At 35.1% G+C, this 26151-nt stretch overlaps 11 protein-coding genes and 11 non-coding genes; 9 read left to right on the forward strand and 13 right to left on the reverse strand. All coding sequences in view use genetic code 11, as the record gives it.

Annotated features, from left to right (window-relative positions):
* Nucleotides 1-8: 8 nt before the first annotated feature.
* Nucleotides 9-3236, reverse strand: rpoB (RNA polymerase beta subunit). Its single transcript has one exon. The coding sequence runs from the start codon at nt 3234-3236 to the stop codon at nt 9-11; it is 3228 nt and encodes a 1075-aa protein (YP_009694941.1).
* Nucleotides 3237-4356: 1120 nt separating this feature from the next.
* trnC-GCA lies at nt 4357-4427 on the forward strand. Its single transcript has one exon. It is a non-coding gene; the product is annotated as a tRNA-Cys (tRNA).
* An 800-nt stretch (nt 4428-5227) lies between these two features.
* On the forward strand, nt 5228-5317 carry petN (cytochrome b6/f complex subunit VIII). Its single transcript has one exon. The coding sequence runs from the start codon at nt 5228-5230 to the stop codon at nt 5315-5317; it is 90 nt and encodes a 29-aa protein (YP_009694942.1).
* Nucleotides 5318-6563: 1246 nt separating this feature from the next.
* psbM (photosystem II protein M) lies at nt 6564-6668 on the reverse strand. The gene has a single exon. The coding sequence runs from the start codon at nt 6666-6668 to the stop codon at nt 6564-6566; it is 105 nt and encodes a 34-aa protein (YP_009694943.1).
* A 1055-nt stretch (nt 6669-7723) lies between these two features.
* On the reverse strand, nt 7724-7797 carry trnD-GUC. The gene has a single exon. It is a non-coding gene; the product is annotated as a tRNA-Asp (tRNA).
* Nucleotides 7798-8189: 392 nt separating this feature from the next.
* Nucleotides 8190-8273, reverse strand: trnY-GUA. The gene has a single exon. It is a non-coding gene; the product is annotated as a tRNA-Tyr (tRNA).
* A 54-nt stretch (nt 8274-8327) lies between these two features.
* On the reverse strand, nt 8328-8400 carry trnE-UUC. The gene has a single exon. It is a non-coding gene; the product is annotated as a tRNA-Glu (tRNA).
* Nucleotides 8401-9246: 846 nt separating this feature from the next.
* On the forward strand, nt 9247-9318 carry trnT-GGU. Its single transcript has one exon. It is a non-coding gene; the product is annotated as a tRNA-Thr (tRNA).
* Nucleotides 9319-10561: 1243 nt separating this feature from the next.
* psbD (photosystem II protein D2) lies at nt 10562-11623 on the forward strand. Its single transcript has one exon. The coding sequence runs from the start codon at nt 10562-10564 to the stop codon at nt 11621-11623; it is 1062 nt and encodes a 353-aa protein (YP_009694944.1).
* psbC (photosystem II CP43 chlorophyll apoprotein) lies at nt 11571-12992 on the forward strand. Its single transcript has one exon. The coding sequence runs from the start codon at nt 11571-11573 to the stop codon at nt 12990-12992; it is 1422 nt and encodes a 473-aa protein (YP_009694945.1).
* A 145-nt stretch (nt 12993-13137) lies between these two features.
* Nucleotides 13138-13229, reverse strand: trnS-UGA. The gene has a single exon. It is a non-coding gene; the product is annotated as a tRNA-Ser (tRNA).
* Nucleotides 13230-13596: 367 nt separating this feature from the next.
* On the forward strand, nt 13597-13785 carry psbZ (photosystem II reaction center Z protein). Its single transcript has one exon. It carries the CDS (start codon nt 13597-13599, stop codon nt 13783-13785), a length of 189 nt encoding a protein of 62 aa, YP_009694946.1.
* A 232-nt stretch (nt 13786-14017) lies between these two features.
* Nucleotides 14018-14088, forward strand: trnG-GCC. Its single transcript has one exon. It is a non-coding gene; the product is annotated as a tRNA-Gly (tRNA).
* A 174-nt stretch (nt 14089-14262) lies between these two features.
* Nucleotides 14263-14336, reverse strand: trnfM-CAU. The gene has a single exon. It is a non-coding gene; the product is annotated as a tRNA-Met (tRNA).
* A 167-nt stretch (nt 14337-14503) lies between these two features.
* Nucleotides 14504-14806, reverse strand: rps14 (ribosomal protein S14). Its single transcript has one exon. The coding sequence runs from the start codon at nt 14804-14806 to the stop codon at nt 14504-14506; it is 303 nt and encodes a 100-aa protein (YP_009694947.1).
* Nucleotides 14807-14957: 151 nt separating this feature from the next.
* psaB (photosystem I P700 apoprotein A2) lies at nt 14958-17162 on the reverse strand. The gene has a single exon. The coding sequence runs from the start codon at nt 17160-17162 to the stop codon at nt 14958-14960; it is 2205 nt and encodes a 734-aa protein (YP_009694948.1).
* A 25-nt stretch (nt 17163-17187) lies between these two features.
* psaA (photosystem I P700 apoprotein A1) lies at nt 17188-19440 on the reverse strand. The gene has a single exon. It carries the CDS (start codon nt 19438-19440, stop codon nt 17188-17190), a length of 2253 nt encoding a protein of 750 aa, YP_009694949.1.
* A 621-nt stretch (nt 19441-20061) lies between these two features.
* On the reverse strand, nt 20062-22092 carry ycf3 (hypothetical chloroplast RF34). One transcript has 3 exons: nt 21966-22092; nt 21021-21250; nt 20062-20214 (listed from the first exon to the last, which is right to left on the reverse strand). Exons 1-3 carry the CDS (start codon nt 22090-22092, stop codon nt 20062-20064), a joined length of 510 nt encoding a protein of 169 aa, YP_009694950.1.
* Nucleotides 22093-22726: 634 nt separating this feature from the next.
* trnS-GGA lies at nt 22727-22813 on the forward strand. The gene has a single exon. It is a non-coding gene; the product is annotated as a tRNA-Ser (tRNA).
* Nucleotides 22814-23087: 274 nt separating this feature from the next.
* Nucleotides 23088-23693, reverse strand: rps4 (ribosomal protein S4). The gene has a single exon. The coding sequence runs from the start codon at nt 23691-23693 to the stop codon at nt 23088-23090; it is 606 nt and encodes a 201-aa protein (YP_009694951.1).
* A 437-nt stretch (nt 23694-24130) lies between these two features.
* Nucleotides 24131-24203, reverse strand: trnT-UGU. The gene has a single exon. It is a non-coding gene; the product is annotated as a tRNA-Thr (tRNA).
* Nucleotides 24204-25254: 1051 nt separating this feature from the next.
* On the forward strand, nt 25255-25858 carry trnL-UAA. One transcript has 2 exons: nt 25255-25289; nt 25809-25858. It is a non-coding gene; the product is annotated as a tRNA-Leu (tRNA).
* The last annotated feature ends 293 nt before the right edge of the window (nt 25859-26151 follow it).

Consider the following 26151-nt stretch of genomic DNA (forward strand, 5'->3'; position numbering starts at 1 on the left):
CATTCAGATCAAGCTTCCTTCCTATTAATCTGGAAGTTCTTCTCAGATACAAGGAAATGATTCAGTTCTATAGCTAAAGATCGTAGTTCTCGAACGAGCAATCGAAAAGATTCTGGAGCATCTTCTGGGTTAGATACTCTTCCTCCAATGATCGTAGCACCAAGTACTTCTTGACGAGCTCTAATATGATCAGATTTATAAGTAAGCATCTCTTGTAAAATATGAGCAACACCAAATCCCTCTAAAGCCCAAACTTCCATTTCTCCTACTCGTTGTCCCCCTTGCTTTGCCCTTCCTCTAAGGGGTTGTTGTGTAACAAGTGCGTAATGTCCACTAGAACGTCCATGGATTTTATCATCAACTTGATGAATTAATTTTAAAATATAGGACTTTCCTATTAAGACAGGTTGTTCGAAAGGATTTCCTGTTCTTCCATCAAATATTCTGCTTTTTCCCGGATATTCCGGTTCAAATACCCATGGATTTTTTGTTTGCTTACTGGCTTCATATAATTCAGAAAACACTAGCTTTCTCGAAGCCTCTTGCTCATATCTCTCATCAAAAGATGCTATTCTATAATGTCTTTTTAACAGATCTCCCGCTAACCCGAGCGAACATTCAAATATCTGTCCCACATTCATTCGTGATGGTACTCCTAATGGGTTGAAGACCATATCAACAGGTGTTCCATCTTGCAAATAAGGCATATCTTGTCTAGGCAAAATTTTGGAAATGATACCTTTATTCCCATGTCTTCCAGCTACTTTATCACCTACTTTGATTTCACGTTTCTGTGAAATATATACACGAATCATTTCTAAATTATAACTGGAACCCCCCTTTTTCCGGATCCATCTCACGTCAATAACGCGCCCTCTTCCGCCTATAGGTAGTTTTAGAGAAGTTTCTTTTGCAGTGGATACCTGAATTCCAAGAATGGCTCTTAATAATCTATCCTCTGGAGCATATGAGGATTCGTTTGCCGTCTGAGGCCTTAATTTTCCTACTAAAATATCACCTGTTTCTACCCAAGATCCCAGCATCACAACTCCATTTCTGTCTAAATTGCGGAGTAAATGAGCCTCTAGATGTGGTATTTCCCTAGTGATTCTTTCAGGTCCTTGGCTTGTCATATGAGTCTGAATTTCATATTTCCGGATGTGAAAAGAAGTATAAATATCTTCATATACCAAACGTTCACTAATTAGTACTGCGTCTTCAAAATTGTAACCTTCCCATGGCATATAAGCTACTAATACGTTTTTTCCTAAAGTGAGTTCTCCACCAACTGTAGCCGCACCGTCCGCTAAAATTTGTCCCTTTTTAATGCATTTACCTCGCGAAACCTGAGGTTTTTGATGCATACAAGTATTTTTGTTGGAACGTTGACAGATAACTAATGGAATACTTATAGTAGTGTCTCCATTACTTGCAAAAATAATCTTGTGAGGATCAGTATAAATGATCTTTCCCTCGTGTTCGGCTATAGCGGAAACCCCCGAATCTAGAGCCGTTTGACGTTCCAGTCCAGTTCCAACAATGCACCTCTCGGACTGAGAAAGCGGAACTGCTTGGCGCTGCATATTAGAACTCATTAAAGCCCGATTCGCATCATTATGCTCGATAAAAGGAATGAGAGAAGCTCCAATAGAAAAATATTGGAAGGGAAAAATACTTCTAAGATGAATCTGTTCCCATGCAATAGTCAGGAACTCTTGACGGTATCGAGCTGGAACAACCTGTTCTTCCTGAATACTCTGATTCAAGGCCAAAGAATTTCCAGCTGCTACCCTATAATATTCATCTCTATTTGGTGATAAATAAACTATCTGTGCCTCCTTTTTTGATCTTTCAGATATTTCATAAAACGGACTCTTTATGGATCCCCAATGGCCAATCCTCACATGAATGGCTAAGGATCCAATAAGTCCAACATTGATTCCTTCGGACGTATCAATTGGACAAATACGTCCGTAGTGGCTAGGATGAATATCTCGTATCCGAAAACTAGCAGTTTTACCCGTCAATCCTCCAGGACCCAAATAACTCAATTTTCGCCCATGAACAATTTGTGTCAATGGATTAGTTCGATCCAAAACTTGAGATAAAGGATGTAGGCCAAAAAACGATTCATAAGTGGTTGTTAATGAAGTTGAAGTTACCAAATTTTGAGGAGTCGGTATCAATTTATGACGAATTGCTCCAGATATAGTTCCTCGAACTGCATTTTCTAAACGAACAAGAGCCAGTCCAAATTGATCCTGTAACAAGTCCGCTATAGAACGAATACGTTTATTTTTCAAGTGATTCATATCATCAAGTGTACCCATTCCAAATTTCATTCCGATCAAATGATCCACAGCAGCCAATACATCTCGTGGTAACAAAAATGTATTGTTCTGAGGTATATCAAGATTCAGTCTACGGTTCATATTTCGTCGACCAATCCTTCCTAATTCACATCTTTGTTGAAAAAATTTCTTTTGTAATTCCTTACATAAGGACTCAGAAAATATCGGATCCCCGCCTACACAAGCAAATTGTTGATAAAATTCCAAAATAGCACTTTCTTTTGACCCAATCTTTTTTTTCTCCTTATCATTCAGATTAAGGAAAGACAAGAAAATTTCAGGGTAACAAACATTATCCAGAATTTCTCTTAGATTCGAACCCATAGCCGACGATAGAACTAGAATAGATATTTTTTGTTTCCTACTCACACGGGCCCATATCCTTGATTTTCTATCAATCTCTAATTCTGATCTCCCTCCCCAATCTGATATTATGGTGCTGGTATAGACAGAAATTCCGTTATGGTCCAATTCTGAACGGTAGTAAATACCAGGACTTTGCAATATTTGATTGATCACAATTCTGTATATTCCATTTACTATAAAGGTTCCCAAAGAATTCATTATTGGAATGTTTCCAATAAAAATGGTTTCTTCTTGCATATCTCTACCGGTTTTCCAAATTAATCCCGCGGGTACATATAATTCAGAAGAATATGTGAGTGATTCATACACAGCATTTCTTTCGTTTATCAAGGGTTCCACCAATTGATATCTTTCTACAAATAATTTAAATTCAATTTCTTGATCTGTGTCTTCAATTTTCGGAAACTTATGAAATTCTTCCGTCAAGCCCTCATTAATAAACCTACAAAATCCCTCAAATTGGATCTGACTAAATCCAGGTATTGTGGACATTCCCTCATTTCCATCATTCCAGAGCATCTTAATTTTCAGTTTCCCCTTTATCGAAAAATCCCATTATTAGCTCACTATTTATCGATCCATATGGTTCGGTTTCGCAATGATGGAATGTATATTCTGTTTACTGAATCACATGAAATTTTAGACAACTTCGACGCAAGACAAGTTCGAATTTGCGACAGGTACAAATGGAAATGAATTTATAAAGCATTCCCAGAATAATTCCGCCACTTACACTTATGGAGTCTTATATAGAATATAAAAATTCATCCAACTTCTACCTATTATTATGATAATACGATTAGATTGATTGGGTACCAAAAAAATAAATGGATTCAGAATGAAATCGAATCTCTATGAATGAGATAAAGAAAGCCAGTAGTAATATGGTTTCCCTTTTAGTTAAAGTTAATTTTTTTCTTTTACTATATATAAAATATAACTTTAACTTTTTACTATATAATATAAATATAATTTGACTTTTACTATATATAATATATGGATTTATGGAATATGATTGAATTGCATAATAGGAATAATATTTCCTAAGTAAAGTATATGCCGGTATAGCTATCCACATATCTCATCTCATCTTTTTTTTTATAGCAATTTTGCTTGTGGCAACAGAAGTCAGGTCACACCATATCATAATTTCTACTTTTTCTATTGTATTATAGAAAACGAAAAAAAAAACACGACGATTCCCTATAAGGATATGGGATATGTACATAAAAAAGACTCGTCCCGGTCCCGGTATATGTGTAACAATTTTTGTTTTTGGGGTGTGGGTTTACATATACACATATCATATATATTGTTATATTTAAATTAATTTGTTATGCCAGTAAGGAAAGGCAATAATTTGAGATACAAATTGAAGAACTTTTCACTAATTCAAAAAAAATAGTTAATGGTTCCAATTTGCACTAAATTTTTCAGTCTGTGACCGAAAATCCATTTTTTACCTTCTCAATGGAAAGAGAAGGGGGAGTTTTTAAGGGGTGTGATAACCAATCGAAGAGAATAATTGGATTGGATAAAAAAAAAGAAAAGAATTAGTAATAGAATCTTAGTAAAAGAATATGGATGAATACTCTTTTTTTACCTATTTTATATTTTTTTTGAGATTTGGATCGGATTTGGCGACATGGCCAAGTGGTAAGGCAGGGGACTGCAAATCCTTTATCCCCAGTTCAAATCTGGGTGTCGCCTGATCAACAAAAAACGGGGGATTTCTTATTCTACTGATTTAATTCGACGAATTTTGTCCCCGGAGCCGGAGAAGTATAAGCCTATCGATAGTTTTTTTCTCAAAATAAGGTCCTTGGGTGTGACTCAAACCGATACAAATAGGGATGAAGTGAGTCTTACTAATAGCGAGAGTCAATTCTGGAATTCAGAACGACGAAAATCAGAGGTCGAAAGTATCCAAAGGTTCCTAAAAGACAATCCATTTTTCTCCTAGGATTGAAGAAGAGATTGTACGAAAGAGTATCAAGAATTCCTAATTATTTTTTACTACCATTACTAAAATTGTGTCTACTGACTCCATCTGGAATTAGATTAGATAGGCTGATGGGAAATCCATTTAAGAGTTGTGGAAAGGATTGAAGAAACTTTATATCCAGACTCACGAGGGTCTCTGAGTAATCAAACATTCAATCAGGATAGTTGGTCAACTCTTATTTTTATAGAGTAAAAGTAAAAGTCGAAAAAAAAAGGGTAACAAACAGTAGGTCTTAGTATTCCCACATGTTTCATTTCATTAGAATAGAAGTATTCCTTTGCTATCTAATTTTTCAAGAAAAGGTATGTGTATCATATCTGTACTTAATACTTATACTTCAAAATTCTACCAGAAATCTTAGAATATTGTTACAAGTAGATTCATTGGATTGGTTCATTAATAGCTTTAAGTCAGAATTATATTTTGACTCTGCGCCATTAATTCCACTATGATTATTAATCAATAATTAAATAATTCCTTCATAGAGATAGGAGACATAATTCATATGGATATTGTAAGTCTCGCTTGGGCTGCTTTAATGGTAGTCTTTACATTTTCCCTCTCACTTGTAGTATGGGGAAGGAGTGGACTTTAGGGAGGGGTACTACTAGTTTTTTAATTTAATTGTATGAATTGTTTAATTGAGCATTTTGCGAAGCTTTTTCTTTTTTAAGAATGTCTCTGTTTCAAAATTATACTGAAATACAATAATGAATAAGAAAATACAATAATGAATAATAAACATTCGATCAAACAATGAATGATTACTTTACTATAGTTCTATTTCGAAACTCAAATCTACGCATGATAGGAAAATTTTTTCAACCGGATTCTTCCTAAACATTCTATTTTAATAAACCAGTTCTTACCAGAATTATGGATATTACAATGAACAAAAACCAGAAATGGGTTTTTTATTTTTTTCTTTATTTGTTTCCTTCTTTTTTTACTTTTACTGTTCTAAGAGAACATAAAGTCGTTCCGCTAATCTAATTAGATTATGGCAATACATACTTTCTATTGGAAGTGACTAGTTGTTGTCCAAACCAAAGAAAAGAGGTTCTACACATAAGAAGATTATATCCTTCTTTCGTTGCACGATTCACGTATCGTGTATTTCACCTTTCGTTAATAGACTCCTCTCCATAAAAATGGAATGGAGAGGAGTCTATTAACCTATTCCCTTTTACAAATCTGAATAAATTATCATAGAATAGAACTCCAATAGAACTCCGCGGATCATGTTTTCTGTTAATGGATCAAGCAATAGCTTCTTGTGGTGGGAAATCTAAAAAAAGAAAAAGATTCTTTGGTTTCATTTTATTTTCTCTTTTTTTTATTTATTTTTAAATTTCTAATAGATTAGTATACGCCCATATTATTCTTGCTCCATTGATTCTTTTGATGGATCTCAGGATCTATCCTATATAAATAAATTCTAAAATAGGTTAAGAATTAGAACAGTTGGCCTTCAATTATTTTGGATCGATCGAAATACACACAGGTAAATGTAGCAAAAAAAAAAAAAGAATTGGGCTGCTATTTTGATGTACTATTTAGATATACATCTAATCCATGTACATACATATTGTATATTGATCTAGATATGGGTTTTTTTATAGGAAAAAGTCTATATCCGTATACAATACAATTTTCTATGAAAATAATGAATATGATAATATATACTATATAATAGTATATAACTATACCATACTATCTAGGCTTAGATACTACTATCTCAGATACTTATGATTCCAGCCAGATCATTTCGTTTAAGACTTGAAGTTTGAATTCCTTTCTTCAATCATTGATAAGAAATAATAATTCAAGTTTCAATCAAATTAGTCATTTTGACTGACTGTTTTTACGTAGATGATAAGTAAAAAAGCAGTAGGAACTAGAATGAACAGTGCAGTAGCAATAAATGCGAGAATATTTACTTCCATAATCTCATTTTTTTTACTTCGCAATAACTCGGGATCTAATCCCATAGAGATGAGAAATTGGATTCCTGTAAATTCAATGGGATAAATTGCATTCTGATGACACTGAATCGGATCAGTATTATGAATAACAATATATGATCTATCAAATAAATTCATCGTCGAGAATTGAATAGTATAACATAGTAAGATCCTTTATCTATACTAAATCTGAAAAAGGATTCTTTATTGGATCAGGAAATTTACATCCTTTTCCACTTTTTCTTTTCTATAAATAACCCAACCCTATCGTCTTCCCTATATATTCCTCCTTCATTATATTATACTTATACATACAATTATGAGGTATTATATGACTAGTATGGTATTCTATGGATGATACACAGATCCAAAGAAAAGAGTAGGAGTGAGATGGAAAAAGGACGAGTTAAGTAGAAAAAATCGAATATAATTTCAATGAATAAAAGAGGAGAACGAGTAACACTCCTCTTTTATTTTATTAGTATTTCTTCCTTCAATTGGGACTGGAACTGGAAGGCATACATAAAAAATTGAGTGTGCAATTTAGTTTATTTGAATGAAAATGAGATAGATTGTTTCCAATTAGTCATTGAGGATACCCCCAAAAAAAAGTTGGAGCTCAAAGGGGTTTTCATTTACCCTGACGAATACTCTGTCGAGGCACTTATGTTAAGTTCGTTGTGTCTCGTACAATAAACGAATACAATTTGCATATGTACTCCGGTAAAAAGGGGTACTCTTTTCTATTTTATTTATCAAGAATATTGAAAAACAAAAGTGGACAAGTATCTCTTAAATTCAAATAGTAAAGTAAATATAAGAATACTACCGATTGTACGAATCTAACTATTATGTTATGTCTCTCTCTTATCAATCGGCACTAATGAAAGAAATGGAAATTCCCATATTTGTCTGATGATAAATACGAAATAAAAACAAAAGAAATAGGGATCCCGCTGGGTATTAGCTCTTGCTCCCTCTTTCTTTTTTCACGTTAAATAAATGGATAAATTTATTTAACGGATCGGATCCTAGTTCGGGACTGACGGGGCTCGAACCCGCAGCTTCCGCCTTGACAGGGCGGTGCTCTGACCAATTGAACTACAATCCCAGCGAGGTGTATGGTATACATATTCTTAATGGTTTTAAAAAACCATTTTATTTTCTTCGTCGTGTTGTAAGAGAGACATGAATGATATACTAACTGATATTATATACACATAGATATGGACTATAGTCAAAGTAACACAGATTACTAGTAACCCATGTTTTTTTAGTGCCAAAAATGGATAATCAACCTTTCAACGAGAAAAAACTATTTTTCTTTTCATAATCTTTGATTATGTATTACCAATCTAGAGTCTTAGAAAGATCAGAATGAATCAGAAAAACATGGATACATAAGAAAAAATGCTTGATCCGTAAAAGAGAAGGATTCCATTTTTATGGAGGACAAATTTCTTATATCATTGGTTATATCATATTTATGGAGCGGCGAATTTTTGGGCCGAGCTGGATTTGAACCAGCGTAGACATATCGCCAACGAATTTACAGTCCGTCCCCATTAACCGCTCGGGCATCGACCCAGGAAGAATTCATTCTAGGCTTATGGATAATCCATAATCAACTTCCTTTCGTAGTACCCCCAGGGGAAGTCGAATCCCCGCTGCCTCCTTGAAAGAGAGATGTCCTGAACCACTAGACGATAGGGGCATATCCGCCCGACTGTCATCATACTATGATGATAGTATGTATAGTTTTTTGGAATTGTCAATATAATCTAATGATATGACTAAATCCGAACACTCTTTTCTACTTTTGTGTTATGATTCCATAGAATTTTTTATTGGATGGGAATAAATGAACCGTCCAATTTTCATTTATTTATTTTTTTTGCTTTATTTTATTCAATTTGTATTTATATAAAATACTATATATATATTATATATAGTTATATATACTATATATAGTATAGCGAATATAGCGAAAGGAGATATAGGATTCTGTCCGTTCGGGCAGTGATTGGTCCAGCATAACGAAAAAGGGTGTAAAAACTCACTTAATTTCTTTTCTTCTTCACTCATTAATTTTAATTTAAAACTCGTTGCTTCCTTCATTGTTCAGATAAAATAGACCGTGCATGTCACTATCTCACATTAAGTCAGAAAATTCAAAAACGATAGAAATTCTCTTTTTTACTTTTTTATAAAAATTCGGTTCAGGGTACGAATACCTTCATCACATAATTCAATAAAATCTATTGAATCTATGTCAGTGTCAGATTGGTACATGTATCAATCGAGTAAATCTCATTTTGATTGGTCAGTAAAAGGAAAAAGGCGGGGTCGGTCTTGAAACAATTCATTGCATTATTAAAATAAAATTGACTCGCTTCACCTTTTGAGGGTAAATCGAATTGATCCTTTACTTTATAAATATAAATGAAACCCCTATGTATATGATATGTACATATATTATTTATATTTGTATTTGTTTGCAGTATGCAGTGCAGTAGACTCATAATGAAAATGGCTATAATTCATGAATTGAATACAAAGGGCCCTTTTAACTCAGTGGTAGAGTAACGCCATGGTAAGGCGTAAGTCATCGGTTCAAATCCGATAAGGGGCTTTTTTCACTAAACTAAAGTTTTAGTCTTCATTTTCGGTGTAGAATAGAGATATTCTTTTTATTTGTAAAAAAAAGCAAATGGTAACCACCATTATAATGACTTTTTATTGTTACGAGTTATAGTTAGAAAGTTTATTAAAAAATGAAACATTATTAATTCATTATTATTAGTTACTATAAGTATAAATAGTAATTAATAATTGTAGTTATTAGAACTAGTCTACCCTATCCTGTAATGAGAGAGTAGTTTTTTTCATGTTTAATTATTAAAATTGTTGTTTGTTGACAGGAATATTCTAGAATTAGATGTCTAATTATTTTTATGAAATGTCCAATCACTATTATGAATTACCAAACCAAAGTATTCTTACTTCTCCGTTGTTCTTATCAAACCCAGCATAAAATTTTAAATAAAGAAAAAGTAAGTGGACCTAACCCATTGAATGACGACTATATCAGCTATTCTGATATTTAAATTCGATATAGATTAAATTGTACAAGTGGGTTTTTTATTTCCTTATCCCGCGCAAGGCAAGAATTTGTCGATATTTCCAATTTCATCAATCTTCTTCTTCTTGCTGGATACTCCATGGGAATAAATCAATATTTTTTTCGCTACATATACATATAAAATATATAAAAGTAAAAGTTTATACATAAAATCAAGAAAATATTTTAAATATACTTTCTTGATTTTAGAATCCGATATTGTTTTGTTCTTCCGCTAATACAATATAGAACAAATACGAAAAAGGAACTTTCATTTCCAGTCTACCATTATTTAAAGATTTAATCTAGTTTAGGAGCAAGAAAAAAATAGTGAATTTTATTTTTTGTTTGACCCGTTCAAAGGATATATTCTGGAATATGAGTCATAGGACAATTCAAGGTTCAAATACTTATTTATTTTATTAAAGTTTTACTTGATTATAGCAATTTTGCTATAGTTTTTAGTATAGTAATTATACTATAAAATAATAGTATTTTTATAGTATTTTATATAAATAAAGTTATAAAAGTAAGTATTAAGATAAGCTATAAGGACTAATCGAATCGAGCTCATGGATTTATTTACCTAGATTGGTTTGTGGCCCAATAGAAAAGGATAGTTTGTATCTTCGATACCCATCATTGTACGGGGCATGGAACTAGAAAAGTCCACATTATAATCGAACTAACCTATGTCTTGGAAATGCTATGGGGTGTTCGGAAATGGTTGAAGTAGTTAAATAGGAGGATCGCTATGACTATAGCCATTGGTAAATTTACCAAAGAAGAAAATGATCTATTTGATATTATGGATGATTGGTTACGCAGAGACCGTTTCGTTTTTGTAGGTTGGTCCGGCCTATTGCTCTTTCCTTGTGCTTATTTTGCTTTAGGAGGTTGGTTTACAGGTACAACTTTTGTAACTTCATGGTATACTCACGGATTGGCAAGTTCCTATTTGGAAGGTTGCAATTTCTTAACCGCTGCAGTTTCCACTCCTGCGAATAGTTTAGCACATTCTTTGTTGCTACTATGGGGTCCTGAAGCACAAGGAAATTTTACTCGTTGGTGTCAATTAGGTGGTCTGTGGACTTTTGTTGCTCTTCATGGTGCTTTCGGACTAATAGGTTTCATGTTACGTCAATTCGAACTTGCTCGATCTGTTCAATTGCGGCCTTATAATGCAATCGCATTTTCTGGTCCAATTGCTGTTTTTGTTTCCGTATTCTTGATTTATCCACTGGGTCAATCTGGTTGGTTCTTTGCACCAAGTTTTGGCGTAGCAGCTATATTTAGATTCATCCTCTTTTTCCAAGGGTTTCATAATTGGACGTTAAATCCATTTCATATGATGGGAGTTGCCGGAGTATTAGGCGCTGCTCTGCTATGCGCTATTCATGGTGCTACCGTAGAAAATACTTTATTCGAAGATGGTGATGGTGCAAATACATTTCGTGCTTTTAACCCAACTCAAGCCGAAGAGACTTATTCAATGGTTACTGCTAATCGTTTTTGGTCCCAAATCTTCGGGGTTGCTTTTTCTAATAAACGTTGGTTACATTTCTTTATGCTATTTGTACCCGTAACTGGTTTATGGATGAGTGCTATTGGGGTAGTTGGTCTGGCTCTGAATCTACGTGCCTATGATTTCGTTTCCCAAGAAATACGTGCAGCGGAAGATCCTGAATTTGAAACTTTCTACACCAAAAATATTCTCTTAAACGAAGGTATTCGTGCTTGGATGGCGGCTCAGGATCAGCCTCATGAAAACCTTATATTCCCTGAGGAGGTTCTACCACGTGGAAACGCTCTTTAATGGAACTTTAACTTTAGCTGGTCGTGACCAAGAAACCACAGGTTTCGCTTGGTGGGCCGGGAATGCTAGACTTATTAATTTGTCCGGTAAACTACTTGGAGCTCACGTAGCCCATGCCGGATTAATCGTATTTTGGGCCGGAGCAATGAACCTATTTGAAGTTTCTCATTTCGTACCAGAGAAACCCATGTATGAACAAGGATTGATTTTACTTCCACACCTAGCTACTCTAGGTTGGGGGGTAGGTCCGGGGGGAGAGGTTATAGACACCTTTCCATACTTCGTATCTGGAGTACTTCACTTAATTTCCTCTGCAGTCTTAGGCTTTGGTGGTATTTATCATGCGCTTCTTGGGCCCGAGACTCTTGAAGAATCTTTTCCATTCTTCGGTTATGTATGGAAAGATCGAAATAAAATGACTACCATTTTGGGTATTCATTTAATTTTGTTAGGTCTAGGTGCTTTTCTTCTAGTACTCAAGGCTCTTTATTTTGGGGGCATATATGATACCTGGGCCCCTGGGGGGGGAGATGTAAGAAAAATTACGAACTTGACCCTTAGTCCAAGTGTCATATTTGGTTATTTACTGAAATCTCCTTTTGGAGGAGAAGGGTGGATTGTTAGTGTAGATGATTTAGAAGATATAATTGGGGGACATGTATGGTTAGGTGCCATTTGTATACTTGGTGGAATTTGGCATATCTTAACCAAACCCTTTGCATGGGCTCGCCGTGCATTTGTATGGTCTGGAGAGGCTTACTTGTCTTATAGTTTAGGTGCTTTATCTATCTTTGGTTTCACCGCTTGTTGTTTTGTCTGGTTTAATAATACCGCTTATCCTAGTGAGTTTTACGGGCCTACTGGGCCCGAGGCTTCTCAAGCTCAAGCATTTACCTTTCTAGTTAGAGACCAACGTCTTGGAGCTAACGTGGGATCCGCCCAAGGACCTACGGGTTTAGGTAAATATCTAATGCGTTCCCCCACCGGAGAGATTATTTTTGGAGGAGAAACTATGCGTTTTTGGGATCTTCGTGCTCCTTGGTTAGAACCTTTAAGGGGTCCGAATGGTTTGGACCTGAGTAGGTTGAAAAAAGACATACAACCTTGGCAAGAACGACGTTCGGCGGAATATATGACTCATGCTCCTTTAGGTTCTTTAAACTCCGTGGGTGGCGTAGCTACGGAGATCAATGCAGTCAATTATGTCTCTCCTAGAAGTTGGTTGGCAACTTCCCATTTTGTTCTAGGATTCTTCTTTTTTGTGGGGCATTTGTGGCATGCAGGAAGGGCCCGTGCAGCTGCAGCAGGCTTTGAAAAAGGAATTGATCGTGATTTGGAACCTGTTCTTTCCATGACCCCTCTTCGTTGATATTTTCTTATTTGTATTTTTCTATATATTCTATTTTTTTTTTATTCTGGCTCGGTTAGGTGGAATAGCCGAGCCATTCCCTTTCCCTTTTATGAAAAAAGGGCAGGGCCAAATGAATAAAGAACAAAATTTTTCAGCAAGCAAAAGGAGAGAGAGGGATTCGAACCCCCGATAGTTTTTTGTTCAAACTATACCGGTTTTCAAGACCGGAGCTATCAACCACTCAGCCATCTCTCCCGGAGTTCATTTCGATTTTATTCCTACAAATGGAATATGACTATATGATACACTAACTATCCGTAGAAACATCCCAGATACAAATCTATATTTCGATGTATCTATTTGTATATTGTAAATATATTAAATATATATATGCATGATATGCATCATCAGTATTTCTACTTGTGAAGTAAATACTAAACTCCCCTCGACTCCATGTCCGAATAAAATAAAGTGGTAATAAGTTCTAAGTTCTAAAGAATCAATTGATTCATGGTCAAATCCCTACATGATGTATTATTTATATATATATATTTTGATATTTTGACTAAGCGAGGGATTAAATGGTATAGTTTATTTGTTGGTAACTTGGAGGATTACAAACATGACTATTGCTTTCCAATTAGCTGTTTTTGCATTAATTGCGACTTCATCAGTTTTACTGATTAGTGTACCCGTTGTATTTGCTTCTTCTGACAATTGGTCAAGTAATAAAAATATTGTATTTTCTGGTACATCATTATGGATTGGATTAGTCTTTCTGGTAGCTATTCTTAATTCTCTCATATCTTAAACTGAAACTTATTTTTTATTTCCCCGATCCAAAAAAGGAAATCCTTCAATTTCTAAGTTCTAAGAAATTCGGATTGTGAGGCCCATTAAGATTCAATCTGAGTTCCAAAAAAATTATATTTTATTCTTGTATCTGAATATTTGGCCTGTACATATGATCCAAACGCATATATGATATATGTTACATGTCATATATGTGTGGACATATGCATGCATATCAAAAAGAAAAAAATGCGGATATGGTCGAATGGTAAAATTTCTCTTTGCCAAGGAGAAGATGCGGGTTCGATTCCCGCTATCCGCCCGTGGTGAAGTAATGTATTATGATAAGATAAGAGATAAGATCGCAAATTCGAACTAGTAATACTAATTACTATAGAACTACTACTATAGTAGTAGTTCTATACTTTACCTTTTTTTTGGCTTCTGCCCCCCCAAAAAAATACTTATTAATTAGTTATACCTCAATTTTTTTATGTTGCGGAGACAGGATTTGAACCCGTGACCTCAAGGTTATGAGCCTTGCGAGCTACCAAACTGCTCTACTCCGCGTCCGCGCTGAAGAGAAGAACCGGGAACTTATGGACGAAGAAAGGTGGAATACACCTCTTTACCATTCTGTACAAATAGCATACTCCATTTATACAGAATGGTAAAAAGTGTATTCTACAATCATAAATCATAGAAATTTATACAAACAGGAAAGGATATTTTTCTCCTTACCAACTTGATCTTATTGCGCCCGGTAATAAACATGTATGAAACATTTCCCGAAGTATGTGTCCGGATATCCCAAAGTCTCGATGGTTAGCTCTAGGTCTTCCAGTCAAAAAACAACGCCGATGGAGACGTGTAGGTGCGCTATTACGTGGTGGGGATTGCAATTTTACATGAATTTCCCATTTTTCACTCAATGATGAAACTTTGCTTATTTTTTTTTTTGAGGATCGACGAATCAAATGATATTTTTGTTCCAATTTCTGCCTTTTCTTCTCCCTCTGAATCAAACTTTTTCTTGCCATAATATAATGTTCAGTTCCTATTTTATTATTTATGATAGAGTTCGGATCCTAGATGTAAAAATATAAGAAGGTGGATCCTCATCCTCCCTATCCATCGAAACAAATGAGATTGTTGCTGATACAGTACATAAAAAAACAATAAATAACTAAATTAACCAAATTTTCCTGATGTAGAGGCAATCAAGAAAGCTGCATAAGTAAATATATAACCTACGGAAAAGTGAGCTAATCCGACCAATCTTGCTTGCACAATGGAAAGAGCCACTGGCTTATCTCTCCATCGAATCAAATTAGCCAAAGGTGTGCGTTCATGAGCCCATGCTAAAGTTTCAATCAATTCCTGCCAATATCCACGCCAAGAAATTAAGAACATAAATCCAGTAGCCCAAACAAGATGTCCAAATAAGAACATCCAAGCCCATACGGATAAACTATTCATACCAAAAGGGTTATATCCATTGATAAGTTGTGAAGAGTTTAACCATAGATAATCTCTTAACCACCCCATCAAATAGGTAGAAGATTCATTAAATTGTGAAACGTTACCCTGCCATAATGTGATGTGTTTCCAATGCCAATAAAAAGTAACCCATCCAATGGTATTTAACATCCAGAAAACTGCCAAATAAAATGCGTCCCAAGCAGAAATATCACAAGTACCGCCGCGCCCTGGCCCGTCACAAGGAAAACTATAACCAAAATCCTTTTTATCTGGCATTAACTTGGAACCACGTGCATCTAAAGCACCTTTTACTAAAATCAATGTAGTTGTATGCAAACCTAGAGCAATAGCATGATGAACCAAGAAGTCTCCAGGACCTATTGTTAAGAAGAGTGAATTACTATTCTCATTAACTGCATTCAACCAGCCCGGTAACCATATGCTTCGGCCTGCGTTGAATGCTGGGCCATTCGTTGAAGATAAGAGTACATCGAACCCGTATGAAGTCTTACCATGAGCGGATTGTATCCATTGGGCAAATATGGGTTCGATCAAGATTTGTTTTTCCGGAGTACCAAAAGCGAGCATGACATCATTATGAACATAAAGGCCCAAGGTATGGAACCCAAGAAAGAGGCTGGCCCAACTTAAATGAGATATGATAGCTTCTTTATGGTCTAACATTCTTGCCAATACATTATCCTCATTCTGTTCCGGATTGTAATCTCTAATGAAGAATATAGCTCCATGAGCAAAAGCTCCTGTCATGATAAACCCTGCAATGTATTGGTGATGAGTATATAACGCAGCTTGAGTAGTAAAGTCTTGTGCTATGAATGCATAAGCAGGTAAAGAGTACATGTGTTGAGCTACTAAGGAAGTAATAACCCCTAAGGAGGCTAAAGCAAGACCTAATTGAAAATGAAGCGAATTATTGATTGTGTCATAAAGACCTTTATGTCCGCGCCCTAATCGACCCCCTGGAGGAATATGTGCTTCTAAAAGATCTTTGATACTGTGCCCAATCCCGAAGTTAGTTCTATACATATGACCTGCGATCAGGAAAAGAATTGCGATAGCTAAATGATGATGAGCAATATCGGTCAGCCATAAACTTTGTGTTTGTGGATGGAATCCACCGAGAAGGGTTAGAATGGCAGTTCCCGCTCCTTGGGAAGTACTAAATAAATGGCTACTCGAATCAGGGTTTTGGGCATAAAGATTCCACTGACCCGTAAAAAGTGGTCCCAACCCTTGAGGATGGGGTAATACGTCTAAAAAATTATTCCATCTAACGTACTGTCCCCTGGATCCGGGAATAGCTACATGAACTAAATGTCCTGTCCAAGCCAAAGAACTTACTCCAAAAAGTCCTGACAAATGATGATTTAGACGAGATTCTGCATTTTTGAACCACGAAACACTTGGTTTCCATTTCGGTTGTAGGTGTAACCAACCCGCTATTAAAGATATAGCAGAAAGAAATAATAGAAAAAGAGCTCCAGTATAAAGATCTTCATTAGTGCGTAATCCGATTGTATACCACCACTGATAAACACCGGAATAAGCGATATTCACTGGACCAGTAGCACCTCCTCGAGTAAAAGCTTCCACAGCCGGTTGACCAAAATGAGGATCCCAAATTGCATGAGCAATGGGTCTTACATGTAAAGGGTCTTGTATCCATGACTCAAAATTTCCTTGCCAAGCTACATGAAAGAGATTTCCGGACGTCCACAGAAAAATTATTGCTAACTGACCAAAGTGAGAAGCAAAAATATTCTGATAAAGACGTTCCTCAGTAATATCATCATGACTCTCGAAGTCATGTGCGGTAGCAATACCAAACCAAATACGACGAGTGGTGGGGTCCTGAGCTAAGCCTTGGCTAAACCTCGGAAATCTTAATGCCATAATGCCTTTCAAATCCTCCTAGCCATTATCCTACTGCAATAATTCTTGCTAAGAAGAATGCCCATGTTGTGGCAATTCCACCCAGAAGGTAATGGGTTACTCCTACAGCACGTCCTTGTACAATGCTCAAGGCTCTAGGCTGAGTAGCAGGAGCAACTTTTAATTTGTTATGAGCCCAAACGATGGATTCAATGAGTTCTTGCCAATAACCACGGCCGCTGAATAGAAACATTAAACTGAAAGCCCATACAAAATGAGCACCCAAGAAAAAAAGACCATATGCAGATAATGAAGAACCATAAGACTGAATTACCTGAGATGCCTGTGCCCATAAGAAATCTCGGAGCCACCCATTAATAGTAATGGAACTCTGCGCAAAGTTTCCTCCTGTAATATGAGTTACTACTCCTTGATCACTTATAGTACCCCAAACATCCGACTGCATTTTCCAACTGAAATGGAAAATAACTACCGAAATGGAATTGTACATCCAGAATAGACCTAAGAAGACATGATCCCAGGCGGATACTTGACATGTCCCCCCTCTTCCAGGTCCATCACAAGGGAAACGAAAACCAAGATTTGCTTTATCAGGGATCAAACGGGAACTGCGAGCAAATAGAACACCCTTCAGTAGTATCAATACAGTTACGTGGATCGTAAATGCATGAATATGATGGACTAAAAAGTCTGCGGTTCCTAATGGAATAGGTAACAAAGCAACTTTGCCGCCTACTGCTATCAACTCACCACCTCCCCAAGTTAAGCTGGTACTTGCTGTTGCACCAGGAGCTGTTATGCCAGGTGCTAAAGCATGGGTGTTTTGTACCCATTGAGCAAGGATGGGTTGTAATTGTATAGCGGTATCTGAAAACATATCTTGGGGACGTCCTAAAGCACTCATGGTATCATTATGAATATACAAGCCAAAACTGTGAAAACCTAAAAATATACATACCCAGTTAAGATGTGATATGATTGCATCGCGGTGTCTAAGGACACGATCTAATAGATCGTTGTATCGAGTAGTTGGATCGTAATCTCTTACCATAAAAATTGCTGCATGTGCAGCAGCACCAACTATAAGAAACCCACCGATCCACATGTGATGGGTGAACAACGAAAGTTGTGTACCATAGTCAATAGCTAGGTATGGATAGGGAGGCATGGAATACATATGGTGAGCTACAACAATGGTTAAAGAACCTAACATAGCGAGGTTAAGAGATAATTGAGCATGCCACGATGTTGTTAGGATTTCATAGAGTCCCTTATGGCCCTGCCCTGTAAATGGACCTTTATGAGCCTCTAAAATATCTTTAAGGCCATGACCAATGCCCCAGTTAGTTCTATACATATGACCTGCGATCAGGAAAAGAATTGCGATAGCTAAATGATGGTGTACAATATCGGTCAGCCATAGACCACCCGTTATTGGGTCTAATCCTCCACGAAAAGTCAGAAATTCTGCGTATTTTGACCAATTCAAGGTGAAAAAGGGGGTTGCTCCCTCGGCAAAACTAGGATAAAGTTGAGCCAAAAGGTTCCGATTTAAGATAAATTCATGAGGAAGTGGTATTTCTTTAGGATCAACTCCAGCGTCGAGAAATTGGTTAATCGGTAAAGATACATGGATTTGGTGTCCCGCCCAAGAAAGAGACCCAAGTCCTAATAACCCCGCTAGGTGGTGATTTAACATGGATTCCACATCTTGGAACCAAGCCAATTTTGGGGCGGCTTTATGATAATGGAACCAACCGGCAAAAAGCATTAACGATGCAAAGACCAATGCCCCAATGGCGGTACAATAAAGTTGTAATTCATTAGTTATTCCAGATGCTCGCCAAATTTGAAAAAAACCGGAGGTTATTTGTATTCCTCGGAAACCCCCACCCACATCACCATTCAATATTTCTTGACCCACTATTGGCCAAACTACCTGGGCACTGGGTGCAATGTGAGTAGGATCACTTAGCCATGCTTCATAATTTGAAAAACGGGCGCCATGGAAGTACATCCCACTCAACCAAAGAAAGATAATGGAGAGTTGACCGAAATGAGCACTAAATACTTTTCGAGAGATCTCCTCCAAATCACTGGTATGACTATCGAAATCGTGAGCATCAGCATGTAGGTTCCAGATCCAAGTGGTAGTATCGGGGCCTTTAGCTATTGTTCTTGAGAAATGGCCGGGTCTGGCCCATTCCTCGAAAGAGGTTTTTATAGGATCCCTATCTACAACAATTTTAACTTCTGGTTCCGGCGAACGAATAATCATTAAGTCCTCCTCTTTCCGGACAACACATACAAAGAGACCCGCCAATCATCAAGTTTTTAGTGAACCTCCGAAAGATAGCTATTTTTTTTATGATTAATCCTTTTTTTCCTATCTCTCATCCATCTATTTAGTTATTCACTAGAGCAATTATGATATGTCAATCCGAGGCAAGTGTTCGGATCTATTATGACATAACGATTAGGTGCCCAAGGGGCCTGTTTTTCCTTGGAAAGTACTTTCCCGGCGAAACGAAAAAACAATTTTTTTTTGCAACCTAAACTAGTACACTTATATCTGAATGTATAAGTACCCATATGAATCTACTTCTATAAAATATTCTATTCCTTTACTAGAAATCACAAGATCATTCATTAGAATTAATAAGATCCATTGCTATATCTTATCCATATTTAGTCATTCCACTGTATCTTGTATCTTTCTTTTACTAGCTTTATTAGTTTTATTCTATACCGTTTTATCCCTATGAGATACCATACAATGATTTTATAAAGAAAGGATATAATGAAACTCTTGGTTGGATCTTTTCATGGGAACACGATCTATTTTATTTGATTGATGGATCCAACAACTAATTTTAATGAATTAAAAAGGGGAGTGGTCTTATTCAAAACGCCTCGTGATCTTCAACCAATTTTGTGCTTCAATATAATTACCCGGACTAAGCGCTATAGCTTGTTTCCAATACTCAGCAGCTTGATCGGACCAAGCCTCTGCAATTTCAGAATCACCTTGTAGAATGGCCTGTTCTCCCCGGTCGGAATAGGTAACTCCTTCCCTTCGAACCGTACTTGAGAGTTTCCTACCTCATACGGCTCGACAATCGATTCTTTTTGCTTGCGCCCCGTCTTAATCTACCTTATGTTAATATGTTAATTGAATTAAATTTGTCATATTGTCATAAAAGTATCCCATTTTTGTTGGGTTAGCCAGAAGAAATTAATTACATAAGTTTAAAACTCTAATTTTTTGATCAATAAAAAGCTTTATCTTTTCTCCCACCTTCAGAGGAATGAAGTATGGATCGACCCTATATCCTATATATAATAGTGTTAAAATATAGTGTTAGAATTCTCTGAAAGGTAACTATCTCGATTGCATATATGGAATTTATATAATATAGATATAGAATTTTTGAAAAAGACTTTCCTCCCTAATATCCTAACTAATATAATATAAGAAAAAAGAACTTACGATCTTTGGGATCTGATGCTACACCGCTGCTCAATACCTTAGTGGATCAACTCTATTACATAATTTGATTCCTAACTTTTATCCTGTATCACGGGATAAGTAAGCAAAGCAGTTCTTAACTCTATCAACCAAATAGCTTGCTAATTGATCTTTACGGTGCTTTCTCTATCAATTCAATCCTTTATCCATGGAGTATATAGGCTTTATCCATTTCTTCTTAATTTTGGTTCTCGTGAAGTCTCTTTACTTGCTACAGCTGATAAAAACCGTTGCTTTAGACGACGCATATGTAGAAAACCTATTTCATTCTAGTATTTACTAGTTAATTGGATCTTTTTTTCTTCTTTCTATAGTAGAGATAGTCGCACGTAATGACAGATCACGGCCATATTATTAAAAGCTTGTGGTAAGAATGGGTTTCGTTCCAGTGCCCGGAAATAATATTCCAAAGCCCTTGTATGCTCTCCGTTGCTTGTGTGTATAAGTCCTATGTTATAGAGTATATAACTTCGATCATAGGGATCAATTTCTGGTCGCGTAGCTTCATAATAATTTTGTAAAGCTTCCGCATAATTTCCTTCGGATTGAGCCAACATCCGTTACGGTCGTTCATTCTATTCAAAGAATCTCCGTTCCAGAACCGTACGTGAGATTTTCATTTCATATGGCTCCTCCCTTCTTTCTGCGCATAGTACTAAGGGAAATAATCCATGAAATTCAAATTTGACTATTCTCATTATGAACTGAAAGGAGCTAGTATTTTTACAAGAAATCTCTAGCCAGCCTTCCTGCAAGAGGTTTTTTATTAACACCAACTGTATTAGTATATTAGTACTAGATGGAAATGGTAACTCCAACAATTTCTTTGTCCTCAACGCCCCCTATTTCCAGGAATTAGTCACTTCAACGATCTTTGATGGTTATACGGATACCCAAAGTACGAACGAGATGGATGTTTGTTGTCCCAACCATTCTTGTTAGCCCCGATACCGATAAGGAAAAGGGTAATTTATAACAAAGTTTTCATGTTGTTGATTCCTAGGTGTAGTGCTTCTTCCCCTATGCTGCCTATTGGTACTAGTGGAGTAGGATTGACTCGCAATATGGAACCCATAGGTGTAACCTTTCGCTAAATACTAAAATCAACAATTGAAGCATCCGAGGCTGCATCAATCGAGGATACACGACAGAAGGAATTGTTCTATCTAGAAACTTCACCTTCACCAAGCGTGGGTTTATTTTAATAATTTGGTTTTTTCTATCTCGAACTATGTCTCTTTTTAATACTGGACCTAAAAAAAAGAATCAAATCGCACCATCTCTGTAATAGGTAAATGCCTTTTTTTCTCCGGAAGTTGTCGGAATTATTCGTAATAAGATATTGGCCACAATTGAAGAGGTCTTATCAATAAAATTTGCATTTATCTGAGATCTTGGCATAATTAACAATCCATTCTATAATTCTTTTCATTACCCTTAGGGTAAGGGGAAAATGATCCCGCAAACTAAAGGAATTGTACGGTACGAAATAACATAAAATAAAAACAGACTAATTATAAAAAAAGATGTGGACCTTTTGTTTGGATTGGACAAGGAGAGATATGAAATATTAAAATCAGATTCGATTTCATTCGAATTTCGTAGTATAACAACGAACGGAACTATAATAAATATTTCATCTAAGTTGAATAACCGAGGATTGTACTGCGGATTCTGATAATTCGAGAAGTTTTTATTTGGTTATGATCCAAAGAAGAAACAAAAAAACAAAATGGATACTTACCTTAGTCTAATCCATTTTTTTTATAGAAAAATTATTTCGTTTTGTTTGCATAACATGCATATGTCATGTCATACAATTTAAATATAAAAATACACGGGACGATTCAATAATTTGTATTAGATCTATGGGATAGCTAATGAGCTAAATTTTTGTTGAGAAATAGAAAATTTTATTTGATTTGAAAGGAATTTTTCCTATGGAACTATTCATCAGTCGCACTTGTACTGCAATAATATGAATGACTCGCTATTCACTATTCACTCGGTTTCTGGTCAATAATAAGATTATGTAGGAGAGATGGCCGAGTGGTTCAAGGCGTAGCATTGGAACTGCTATGTAGACTTTTGTTTACCGAGGGTTCGAATCCCTCTCTTTCCGTTTATCTTAATTCACCAACGTTACTGAATCAAATCAAATACCATCATCTCAACAAGAGGACCCTTATTTGATATAAATTCTCAATTCCTAATAACATTACTTTGATACGTAAAATACAAATATCGGAAAAAGAAAGAGCAAAAAATATTACCGCTTGTCCGTTTGTGATAGGTGAATAATAAAAATTCGGACCAAGGCCCTTAGATCTATTTATTTTTATTTCGGCGAAAACAGACAAAATTCTATGAATTTTTCTTTGTTATTTTTGTGAGGTTCAAGTCTGACGGGAATAATATTCTACGACTAACAACTCATTTATTTTCAAACCAATCCATTTACTATCTACTATTTGATTTACTACTCCTTTATATTGGAATGAGTCAAAAGTCAAATGTTTTGGCAATTCCTCGTGAGGGGATAAAGAAATATAATTTTTAATCAGAGTTTTCGATCTTTGTTTATCCTTCGTAGTAATAATATCTCTCGGTTTACAACGATAACTTGGTATATCCACTATACCACCATTAACTAAAATATGTCTATGGTTAACTAATTGCCTGGCTCCAGGAATCGTCGAAGCTATACCCAATCGGAAAAGGATATTATCCAAACGCATCTCAAGTAATTGTAGTAAAACCTGACCTGTTGACCCTTTGGCTTTTCCAGCAATATGCACATATTTAAGTAATTGTCGCTCTGTCAGACCATAATGAAACCGCAATTTCTGTTTTTCTTCTAGACGAATACGATATTGCGATCTTTTACCAGAACGCAATTGGTTTTTAGGATCACTTCTGGAACTAGGTCTTTTACTAGTTAGTCCTGGTAAAGTCCCCAGACGACGTATTTTTTTGAAACGAGGTCCTCGGTAACGAGACATAAAGACTCCTTTTTTATTTTATTGAAATTTCATTGTTTAAGAATAAACAAAAATGAAAACTGAACTCTAAATTAAGACTGAACTAAAGGATAAACAAAGCAAAGTTAAATTTATTGAAATACTACAAAAAAGTAGAATAAAATATAAAATAAATTGTATCACTATCCGTATTTTTGGTATATATGTATATATATATATAATTTCTATATTCTATATATAAATATAATTTTAAAATTTTTTGTATATATAGGAAGTTGTGGCTACGTTTTATAATTTGTTCTTTTATGATTTGTTCTGTAGAAAGAGATCTAATTCTTCCAATATGTTGTTTTTTATTTATAGTTACAAATTACCACGACATAATAGATGGATCAGTTATTCAACATTTTGATAAAATGGGGAGAGACTCTCAATCACGTAAAAAATCGATAGAAAAAAGCCGGCTATCGGAGTCGAACCGATGACCATCGCATTACAAATGCGATGCTCTAACCTCTGAGCTAAGCGGGCTCACATATTACATACACATATCACATAACATAAGAGAAAAATAGTATATAGAAATCAAAGAAGCTACCGGATTTCATCTATTAGCCAATCTTAGCTTAGTTATTTATTTTAATTTTATAATACTAACTATATTTATATTTAATATGAACTAGAACCATATAGTTGTATATAGTTCATATTTTATTATATAGTATAGAACTTAGTATAGAACTAACTATATCTAACTATAGAACTAATCTAACGATATAGATAGAATAGTTAGAATATAATATATAGAACTACTTCTAACTATAATGTTCTAACTATAATGTATAACATAATGTATTTACATATATACATATATGTATTTTTTTTATTTTCCAAATAATTTCTATATTAGATAGATTTTATCTATATCTTTTATAAAAAAATGATATAAAATAAAAAAAAATGGAATTTTACTTATTTAATTTAATTAATTATAATATGATGAATATCAATTTAATCAAATTGTAATTTACAATTTGAAAAAATCGAACTCTTTCTGAAAACTTAAAATTTTTTAAAGCAGTTCTATAAAATTATAGAAATTTAATAGTTATTAACTAGTAACTTATAATTTAATTGTTAATTATATATAGTTATAGTGAATAATAGGTGCTAAGATAAGAAAAGGATAAAGAAAAGATACAATCTAAATTAAAATGAGACATTCCTCTGGTTTGATTCGGAAAGGGAAGAGATAGGACGAAAAAAAAGAATGAATATCGACCGTTCCACTATTTAAATTCGCACTGTAAAAATGAAAGGTAGGGGGAAAGGTATATATGTTGGATATACCTATCCATATTGAATTCCGAATACATCAATGATAGAATCAATTTCTTATTGAAACAAAAAGTTCATCCAATAAAAAATATATATATATATGAACTGATGGGGGATAGACAAAAAAACTAGATAGGAGCATACAATACACTTTTTCAATATAGAAAAAATTATCTAACGAATTAAACAGGTCCAAACAAACAAAATAAGTAAAAGAAAATTCCAACTGGATCTTGGTATCAAGGGGGATATGGCGAAATTGGTAGACGCTACGGACTTGATTGGATTGAGCCTTAGTAAGGAAACCTGCTAAGTGGTAACTTCCAAATTCAGAGAAACCCTGGAATTTAAAATGGGCAATCCTGAGCCAAATCCTTAGTTTTATCAAACTAGAATAAAAAAAAGGATAGGTGCAGAGACTCAATGGAAGCTGTTCTAACGAATGAAGTTGACTACGTTTCGTTGGTAGTTGGAATCCGTCTATCAAAATTACAGAAAAGATGTTCCTATATACCTAATACATACGTATACATACTGACATATCAAATCAAACGATTAATCATGACTCGAATCCATTATATTATATGAATAATTATAATATGAAAAATTCAGAATTAGAGTTATTGTGAATCCAGTCCAATGGAAGTTGAAAGAAGAATTGAATATTCAATTCAATTATTAAATCATTCATTCCAGAGTTTGATAGATCTTTTGAAAAACTGATTAATTGGACGAGAATAAAGAGAGAGTCCCATTCTACATGTCAATACCGATAACAATGAAATTTATAGTAAGAGGAAAATCCGTCGACTTTAGAAATCGTGAGGGTTCAAGTCCCTCTATCCCCAATAAAAAGGTAATTTTACTTCCTAAATATTTATCCTCCTTTTTTTCATCAGCGATTCAGTTCAAACAAAATTCACTATCTTTCTCATTCACTCCACTCTTTCACAACACAAATGTATCCGAACTAAAATTCTTGGATCTTATCCCAATTTTGATAGATACAATACCTCTACAAATAAACATATATGGGCAAATAATCTCTATTATTGAATCATTCACACACAGTCCATATCATTATCCTTACGCTTACTAGTTAAATTTTTTACTACTTTTTAGTCCCTTTAATTGACATAGA

The sequence above is a fragment of the chloroplast genome of Zingiber officinale (genome assembly GCF_018446385.1).
Source record: "Zingiber officinale chloroplast, complete genome".
NCBI classification, from domain to species: Eukaryota; Viridiplantae; Streptophyta; class Magnoliopsida; order Zingiberales; family Zingiberaceae; genus Zingiber; species Zingiber officinale.